At 38.4% G+C, this 10,455-nt stretch overlaps 1 protein-coding gene across 4 annotated transcripts in view; it reads right to left on the bottom strand.

Annotated features, from left to right (window-relative positions):
• Window positions 1-5,542: 5,542 nt before the first annotated feature.
• The window catches only part of myh14 (myosin, heavy chain 14, non-muscle), a 31,874-nt gene continuing 26,961 nt past the window's right edge, over window positions 5,543-10,455 (bottom strand). For 2 of the 4 annotated variants that reach the window (XM_061716946.1, XM_061716948.1), the window contains exon 45: window positions 5,544-10,294. In XM_061716946.1, the coding sequence (XP_061572930.1) occupies window positions 10,108-10,294 (187 nt within the window). In that variant the 3' untranslated portion in view covers window positions 5,544-10,107. Of the gene's footprint in view, window positions 10,295-10,455 lie in introns of all 4 variants that reach the window. The other 2 variants (XM_061716947.1, XM_061716949.1) reach the window with 2 other exon arrangements.

The raw sequence follows: 10,455 nt of genomic DNA, 5'->3' as shown, positions 1-10,455 counted from the left end.
TGTCACTATAAATAGACAACAGTCCTGCAGCAGTGCTTTACTGCCTGCAGCCAGGCGCCGGAAGAGTTACAAAGAGTTACTTTGAGTTACTTTTTTGAGTTACAAAATCCTCAATTTAGTTTAGTAAAGAAAGGTGGGAGTCTTTGTGGTTGAACTGCTAAAATTAAAGCAATAGATTTTTAGTGAAGAAAGTTTTAAATTGTATGTATGAATAATGGAACCTGAATTAAAGAGTGTTTCTATGTGAACTGGTTTGTAAAAATGTGAACTTGAAGGGTAAAAATATGAATTTATTAACAAGAAACTTGTTACTCTCTATTTTGATTTCGTCAGTGTTTCTCATCTGTGTAAAAGCCACAGCCCCATCGTCCACCTGCTGCCATAGATATGTAAAATACTCCCTGTGGAAGGAGCGTTGTTGAAATGTCAAGATCAATTAAAGCCACTAGCAACCATCTTAGCTCTTCCTTCTGAGAATGTGATAATTGGGGCCAGAGTTTAAACTGACCAATTAAGGGCTTATTATCTGCCTCAACTGCAACATTTATGTCGCCCAGTATTTAACAAACTGCTTTTAGTGTGCCACACTATAGCGACGGGCACCCACACTTCCACAAACGCTTGACTTCTCTGATAATTAGCGCTCCCTTTTCAGAGCCTCTCATCGTGTCCCTCGTCCTCCATCAATTGATTCCATTCACATTGCAAGAGAAAAGAGAAATCACACATTTGCAAGGAGTGCTGATGTTTCTTAACTGAATATGTGTGCACAAACCCACAATAAAAGCACACACAAACACACACATATATAGATGAACACTTTACTTGGCACACCTCTCACTGAGGCAGCCCGCCTCCTCAGTGCTCAGTTCAGCTTGTAGATAGACACAGAGATACACCAGAGCCTGAAGGTTAAAAGGTAAGACAGATTTCATTATTCTGTAAGTCCTATAAAAATACTCTGTTTCTAAGTTAACAATTATTAGTTTTAACAGGAACTATGATAATTGGACTTGTTGCTTATCCGACAGTAACCTCAGCAGTCTCATAACTTTTTGTATGTCTTTAAAAATGTTAATATCATTCTCCAATTTTAAAAAGGTTGAATTTTTTGGAAAGAAAAAAAATGCTTGTTAAATTTCAGAATTAGTTTTATCATTGTTTTCTCCTCTATCCCCTCTCCCAGTCTTTTTCCATCTCCCGCTATTTATGTAGGGTGTACCCCGTTTGTCAGACGTTTTCAGCAAATACTGCTGTCCGGTTTCTGAAACCTCCTTTATTTAATTAGTCACTTTTACGATGAAATATAGAAACAATTTGGTTTTCAAACTCAAAAAGAAAAAAGAGGAGAGATTAAGTAAAGAAAGGTCCAAAAATGATACATATATATATATATACACACACACACACACACACACACACACACACACACACACACACACACACACACACGCACACACACACACACACACACACACATATTGTGCAGGACTTTAATGAACATAAAAGTAGGATTTAAAAGTATTTGTATTTGTAAAATGAATCTGACAATAATTATTTTTTCTGTCACATTTATGAATCAGATCATACACTTGTTCTGAAGCATTTGGTATCTGAATAAACTTGCTTATTTCCATTTGTCAGCCATGCGACCGTCCATCTCCATGAGTCTTGAGCCTGGGTTGGAGCGTGGCGTCCCCTGGGGTCGTGACCTGTACACCTTCGTCACCTCGGCAGCGGGCCACATGATGAGGACCCTGCAAAAACCCCGGAAGAGCAGACCGTCTAAAAGACAGGTCAACCACCGTCGCTTCCTTCACAACATGATTCAGAGGTGAGTACATTCAAAATACAACACAATGGGTGTCTGACAGTGAGATCAAGTGGTTGCCAAACTTGAGCTTAATGCCAAGAAAAATTAACATGGGGTGGGGGGGTGGATTTACATCACATGTTGTTATATGATTGTTGTTTCGATTGATGGCCTTGACAATAGCTTCACATTGTATAAACTAAGATCTTTACATGGCGTCTTTAAGAAATTCAGGAGAGAAACCCAATAGTCTTCTCTAATCTTCTTGTTACAAGCCAACAGTCAGTTAACAAAGCAGTTAAAGTAACATAATTGCCTAGAGGTTGATGAAGTTTTACTGAACTTATCCAACCAAAGGTTCATTCCACAGACATGATGTGTGGTATAAGCGAATTGAACAATTTCCTTTCCAAAAGATTACTCATGTTGAAAAAGTTGGGAACCATTGTTAAAACACATATCAGCTGCTTCCAATGGCTCAGAAGCTTTTCCTTCATCTGTCTTTATCAACAGAAAATTTGCAGATATAGAAGCAGCCAATCACCGACTAGCATCTGCTGTCTATTTTACGGATGGAGACAAAAACACATCCGCTCTTCTATCACACAAGACAGAGACACCTGCTCCAGTGGAGAACCCAACTCAAAGCGTCGCTCTACAAGATCCTGATGAATACAGTACCCAAAAAGATGCAGACAGCAACTCAAAGTCGGGGAGCGATGCCTCTGTTGGCTTTTATGAAACTGATGTAAGTGAGAAGAAGCAACTGGACATAGAGCATTTTTGGAAAAGTCATCCCAAATCACAGTTCTCCACCAGCACAACTACAATGAACAATCAGAGCAAAAGAAAACAGAAAATGGAGAGAAGAAGTCACAAACTGGCTGAATTATCATTTCTGAGCTCCCCAAAGGATCTGGACTACTTTCATGAAACAGAGCTCTTTGATTCTGAGTACTTCCATGATGAAAGTCAACTAAAACCAATCATTGACCTCTCAGAAGATACTCAAGCACATTTAAACGACTCCAGTGTTGTTCACTCTGCCCAAAATGATGGCTGTCCTTCCTTCTCCCCCGGGTTCTCTCCATTGTCTGTGGATTCTTGCGACCTTGCAGTTCAAATGTTCACAGACCTCTCATCCTGCAAACAAAGCCATAAAAACATTGCTGAGAGTCAGCTGACTGATATAACGGAGCTATTTACTGTGGAGAGAAAGGACTCAGAGGGCTCCATGGATGTAGAGGCCTACCTTGAAAGTATTTGTGAGTGCCAAAGCAGCGCTGGGCTTGAGGTCTGTGCTGATTATGATTTTATGTTTTCAGACTTGTCAGACAACTCCACTGGGCTGAAGGATCTGCTATCTGAAGAAGGTGAAAGCAGAAATAGTTATGGTTGTCATAGCGATCAGGCACCGAACACAAAACACTGCCAGAGTAACCAAAGAAGCTCACAGACGTCAAAACAAATTAAACACAATGCAGAGATACAATTTAACCATTTAAAACCACCTCAAAGTGCAGATATTATCCAGAACCAGCTCCCCACCTCCATCAGCTACCACTACAATCCCACACAGCTGCAGACGCTCCAGCGTCCTCAGGAGGGCAGCCGATATAAATTGGTAAATGATGAAAACAGCTTAAATTTCACCTCATTTGAAGGTGTAGCTCAGTCATTTTATGCTCCTACTCAGGATCTCATGGACCGAGCCATAGCTACACCACCTCGCGAGGATGACTGGCTGTTCACAGATATCTTGATGGATAGAAAGTCACCTGACTACTAGGAAAAAATACGTTTGCATTTTGTTTTGATTAATTATTTAACAGTGCTGAGTAATACATTCATTTGTATATAGAGAAAAGTAAAAAATGGTTAATGATTCACACATATATAAAAGAAATAACTAATTAACTAACTGAATAAATAAATAAATAAGCTGGTCCTTGTTGTTCAACCTCAGATGAACAACAAAAAACATCACATATTACAGAGTGAAAAGTGTTGGAAAAATTCAGTACAACCAATGATTCAATAGCTCTTAGAACCAATCATGGAGCAATAACCTGAAGTGATAATTCTCTCTATGACATCATTAGTCTTTCGCTATGCTAAACCATAATCATGCCATGCCTTTATTTAGTACAAACTGTGCATGTTCAGTTTGTTTACTTTTGTACCGTCATGAACTAACTGTGTAATGTATAATGTAGCTGTAGTTCTTGTGTTTTTCTTATTTCATAATTGGACATTCAGTTCTCGAAAGATTGGCAATTGTCTTGGCAAGTGTTTTTCACTTTGATATCTTACCTCATTGCCTTTATGTTAAGACACATCTGAATTCTCCAGACCACCAAACTATCAAAATGTCTGTTTTTATAGAGGCGGTTTATTTGCAGATCAGTTAATCAAGTGGATTTCGTAGCAAAACCTGGCTGTGAGTTTTTGTGGACGTTATATTGCGCTCACTTGTTCACACAATGCTTTTCCAGTTTACTCCAGTTTTTGCTAAATCACTATTATATGGTGGAAATATATCACTTGTATTTCATTTGAGATTTCATTTATCTGATTGTAAGCACTGACAACAACCAGATTATTATTATTATTATTTTTTCTTATCATTACTACTACATGTACATAGCATCTTTAACCTCATCTACAAATACCGGTATGTCTGACATGTTTCTCTTTAAAATCATTCATTCAGAACGTTATCACTTGACCTGTATTTGTATTCCTCTGTATCAACAATTAAAAAAGAACAAAAAGACAAATCCCCAACAAGCAGTTTCACTTAGTTGAATATTTCATGTCCTTTTCGATCTTAATGCAGAAACCAATAAACATTGAGAACAATATGGACCTGTTTAATTTTGCTCATTTTCACAAGATGAATGTAATATTTAGTTAAAAGGAATCATTACACTATAAAATGATCTGCTAATTTATATTTTTGAATAAAATTACACACATAAATAATATTGTATGACTTTATTTCATTGGCACCATATTTTCTATGAAGGCAAAAGTTGAAGAGTGTTAATACAAACAAAAAATATATATAAAGACATAATTGTAAGTGATCACAACATAATAAACTAATATAGTTGAAAACAAAATTCATGCATGATATCAGATTACTGAAAAAATATGATGCAAGAGCTTTTTTGGCTGAATTAGAGCAATAAATCTGTAAGAATATTCTATTCAATCCGACATTTTTGACGTGCCCCACCCAGTCTTCAGCAACGGTCATTTCCACAACTACATCCTAACTATTAACTGCAGACATTGTTATGTGGCAATGGTGCAGAATATTTTCAACTGGATGTTAGCTCCAGAAAAGTAAAGCCTATGGATCAACTGGTCATGACAGGCTCAATGTCACGTAAATGAAAGAGAAGCAGGCCGAAGCTGTGAAGGTTTGGGATCAGATGTTCAAAGGAATGGGGAAGGAAAAGAGGTGACGAAGACGGTGCGAGATGGGTTAATAAGAGTGTTTTAAGGTATCTGTGATAGAAGAGCAGCAGCGAGAATAGAGGGAAAAGTTTACAATACGGCTGTGAGATCCGAATTTCTATTCTGTAAGGCTTAGAGACGGCTGCACTGACCAAACAAAAGAAAGTAGACCTAAATAACTTGAACAACCTTAAATTAAACAGTGACAGTTACTGGAGCATATAACTCAGATTAATAAAGTCTTATTGAGTTGAACTGAACTGAGCTGGAGGTGACGAAGATGAAGATATTAGGATTTCTTTTGGGGAGTGATGAAGACAAGCAGGATTAAAAAGAAGGTGAACAAGTCAGAGTTATCTGTCTTGCAGATAAAGTAAAAGAGGCTAGATTGAGACAATCGCTGAAGAGGGACAGTGAATACATTGGTTGAAGGATGCTGGAGATGAAGCTGCCAGGCAGGAGAAAAAGGGGAAGAGCAAAGACATTTTTGTATTTTCTGAAATGAGTTGATCTGATAGAGGAAGATAGAGAAGACGGGGTATGATGGAAAGGGAGCCATTGTGGCGTCTCTTAACGAGAGAGGCTGGAGGAGGAAGAAGCGTGGGTGAAAGAATCAAATTTGGGTCATTATGACATATTCCTAATCAGACTGATGGCCTTGCGGCCCGAGAGAAGACGAGGCACAACTCTGCAACATACAACTACAAGGCCATGTATAGTGTCTATCAGATATTGGCACGTCCTTGGTACTTTTCCAATTATGTTATGCAACGTCAAACTCTTAATGCTTAAAACAAACATACAGTATCAGTTTGTCTCAAGGTCTTTTCTCCTGTTATTCTGTTGCTGGTTGCATGACTTCCCTTGCAATGCCTCAGACTGAGAACAAACCTGATGGAATGCGATCCTCAGTCAAAGACCTTATCTCCAGTCCTGCTTTGTTAGTCTAGAGGACATTTTTTCCACAACAGAAGAAAAAGAAGAGGTGGAAGAGGAAGAGGAAAAGGAAGAAGTCATAACAGACTGAGGTCATGGTGTTTACACTATACAGTACTTCAGTGCACATGAATTCTTTTGGCCATGATGGTGGAACATGATGAATGCAAGACGTCAAACAAAAGAAAGAAAGAAAAACATTGCTCATCTCCTGAGTGAGTCTCTTTGGTTTACAGGGCAATTATTCAGTTTTTCCATCTGTATTTATGAAGCACTTACGTAAAAGTTGACATTGTCTTACCTGCAGTAGAAAGTGGTCAAAGTTTGGAAAACCAGATCGGGGTTCATGATGGGCAAGCCAAACAAATTACTGCTCTGAATGGTTCCCAAAACAGAACCAGTTTTTGATCACTATAAAATCCTTTCTTTCACCTTGTTTGATGAAACGGATGAGCTGCCGGTCCATCACAGGGCCAAAAGGACAAAGATGAGAACTGCACATGCTCTCACCCATCCCTGCGGTCAATTTAGAATCACCAATCAATCTATCAAACACGTTGTAGGAAGTTGTGTTTTTTTAAAGTGTTTTGTTGAATAAAAAAGTACAAAAAAACATTGTATGATAATGAACACAGCTCCTGTTTGTTGTGACCCTTTAATGTAGCTGTAGTGTGTGTGTGTGTGTGTGTGTGTGTGTGTGTGTGTGTGTGCACGTGGCCTGTACAACAAAAAACAAACACACAGAGATCAAAATCAATGACATATATTAATGTTAACCCCAATCAGATGTTTCATAATCACAGCATCATTAACAAAATAAAAGCCTAAAACAATAAAAAAATATTTCCAAAATGTTTCAAGTTCCACAGTAGTCAAAAAAAAAAAAAAAAAAAAACAAGCACAAAGAGTAAAATAACACCTCAGAGAAAAACCAGCCTCATCTCTTGCTACAGGTGAACAGAATGGATCTGTCCTCGATCAAACCTTTCAATCTTTGCGTCATCTGATTTTGGTCTGTTTGAACAAAGTCGCTTCGGACGTTGACATGACATAAGACTGAAACATGTAAGTGAGTAACTCCAAGAAACAGATGGTACCGTGACAAAATGTGATATCAGCTCATTTGGCTTAATAGTTTGTTGGCCGTTTAGAGACAAGTTCCAACCTGACAAATTCTTTTTAGTGCCTGGCTGTTTTTATATCACTTCGTAATGTGTAAAGTGCAGCTTTTAAACAACATTTTAAAAACACCACTTTTCATTTTGCTAAAATAAAGTATTACACTTTGAGAAAGTAAAAAAAAAAAAAAATTAAAAACCTTTAGGGTATTACATTTATCTCTTCAGTGGTCTCTCTTGACCGACATTTTGGTGGGTTAAGAGAGTAAACCTGGCGTAGAGAAAAATATATATACAGTATACTCATGGGAATGACTGTTTTCTACTGCACACACTTGCTTCGTCAGTGCAGTGTTGCTCAGACCCGTTTAATTAAACAGAAGGAAGATACGGAGGGCAGTTCTGACAACCCTGATTGCCGAAAACTACTGCAGTGGTCATGTGCACTATCAACGGTAAACATTAATCTTTATCCATGGACGTTAAATAGAAAAAAACAACACAACAAATTCAGCACAGCTTCCGAAACATCATTTGTGATTTTCAGCTACACAGTCTGTACATTTCATCAAAGTTAAGTTTTCAGTGACATTCTTTCTTACTGGGAAATTAACTGTTTGCAAAGAGTTTAGACAACTTTTTTTCTATTCAAAAGTTGATATAAGTATTAAATGGCAAAGTGTGTGTGTCTATTTATACTGAGGTGCACATTTGCACATCTAACTATTGGCAGCGCAGCTAGTGAGGATATTTCCCCAAACTATTCTGTAAAGCTGCATCTTCCTGCTCGCTGAGACGACTCATTTTGAGTCTGGACAGGCTTAAACCTTTGACAGGCATACAAGTGCAGTAGAAAGTCACAAACAAGCAAACAAAAAAAACTGCATCTTCAAGAAAAAAAAACTAAGAAAAAATAGAAAATACACGCTAAAGAAGATGTAGACAGTTTGAAAAAAAAAAACATGTTTGATAACACGTTTCACAGCAGCGTCATCAAAGTGCCAATGTTCGCTTGACGCCACACAGATATCATTATAAGCTCAGAAATGAAGGTTTCTTTTCCTGTAACAGAGCTTGTTTTACTTGTCATCTGCTTAACAAAACTTCATTCATCAGTGCCGCCATTGTCATTTTTATTTTTCTCTAACACTACTAGTATACAAAAACACTTTGAGCCTGTTTATTCTACAGCGTTCTACTTCTGAGGAGAGACTTGGGCTGTTCGGCTCCGCTTGTCCAGCACAGTTTACTGGAAGAGAACAGAAAACCTGCCAAGCCTCGACTCCCACCATCTACTTTGTTCTACATCTACTCTACATTTGCTAGAAACTTAAATCCCTTTTCCTCATCCATACGCCCACAATTTGGTTAAAACAGAGAAGCCTTGTTTGATCAACAATTTACACGGTTATGCACTGAAAACAAGCTGCAGATGCTTATCAAAAGAAAAAAAAAAATTCACATGTTTATCAGTCCAAGATGAGAGAAAAAAAAATGTTGTTCTACTTGGGATAAAAAAAGGTAAATTAATACAATTCTCCATGGGGTTCTTTCAAGTTACTAGTATTTGCTGTCATTTAATGTGCACTTCTTTTATGTATTTATTTATTTTGTTTCTTGTGTGCCAGCAATGACGTTAATTTGAAAAATTCTCCATGCAAATTCACATCAGAAACCAGCCCGAGCCGCCCAAGAACGTCACCCCGTTCAGCCTGCCATCAGGACGCAGAACGACTAGACTCACTAAACTCGCATGCTTCCCCCACAAGACCGAGTCCCCCAGACAACAAGCACCGATCAATAACTTAAGTTCATATTTTATATAAATTATACAAACTTCTGAAGCGATATGTTAAGACTTTAGTTAAAGAAGCTATCTAACACTACCTGCTGCATTGTCTAAACAGTGTTTCTAATCTATAAAAAAATGATTCATCAGTTTATATAGCCTTAATAGTGAGTGCGTCTGCAAGTTGGCTCTTTTCTTTGCGTCACTTAAATGTGACTTTTGATATGAAAATCAGAATTGTAATGCATCCCTGTTTCTTCGCAATCATTTTAAAACACAGGGTTGATTAATTATCATTTGATAACAGAAATTTGTATCGTGCTACCTCTGGAAATGTGTAGCGCTGTGTTAATATTGCCTTTAAAGTTTTCCTTCCGTTTGCCAGATACTCAAAGTTTCATGTGCGTTTAAAACGTTAACTGGCACACATCGTTATTTGTCTGCACTTGTTGTTTAACTCTCAGTAACAAGAATAATCGTCAGATTGTCGTAACACCTTCCACAAGTACAACCTCCCTCTGCAGCCCTTTGTGAAATACGAGTCAAATATTCAATCCAGATCAAAGGGTTTAACATGGCTTAGTTTGGAAATACGTCATGGAAAAGTCTTTATTCTTTCTGCTCTCTAGGTACTGCACAGTATTGTGAAATATTTGATAATAATTTACTTTCACTGTATAATATAGAAATTTTGTTCCTCAGAGTGCATTGGATAGGTGTAACGAAAACATTTCCAGTCTTTGTTCTAGTAGAATATAAAAAACAATTCCCCCGTAGAATCATTTGTTTTCATATGTTTTCTGCACCTGCTGAGAAAAATGAGCCACACTTTTCAAAAGCACGTCAGAAAGTTGCTTTAGGTTTACGGCGCCGGTTGGAATCCTGCGTTACTTAGTGTAATTTAATTCTTGTGTTGTTTAGCGTGTCACTCCTCCACCCCTGAGTGGTCGAGGCTGCGGCTGAGTGTGACTGAGCCTGCGTGTGCGTCACTCTGCGTTGTTGAGGCTCAGCGGCGGCGGCTCTAAGCTTTGTTCTGAGGAGGGAGTCGGGGTCCGTGGGGCTCCAGACGAGGGGGTGGGGGAGGCGGGGGGCTCCTCCGAGTCGGAGTTCTCCAGTGAGAGGTCGTCAACTAACGCCCTGCGTCCACGCATCGCCAGGGGCAACGGGACACGCCTGGACAAGACAGAGGAGGAAGTTACAGTATGCTGTATGAAAGGCAAACTATTCTTATTCTTATGTTACTCAAATGATTTGTTCATGTTAGAAAATTGTAAAATTGATCATCACAAGTTCGGATGTGACTTGAAAAGGTAGAATTTTCTGTCAGGAAACAG

Source organism: Cololabis saira, chromosome 3 (genome assembly GCF_033807715.1).
Source record: "Cololabis saira isolate AMF1-May2022 chromosome 3, fColSai1.1, whole genome shotgun sequence".
Taxonomy (NCBI): domain Eukaryota; kingdom Metazoa; phylum Chordata; class Actinopteri; order Beloniformes; family Belonidae; genus Cololabis; species Cololabis saira.
This window is presented reverse-complemented; position numbering and strand designations above follow the sequence as displayed.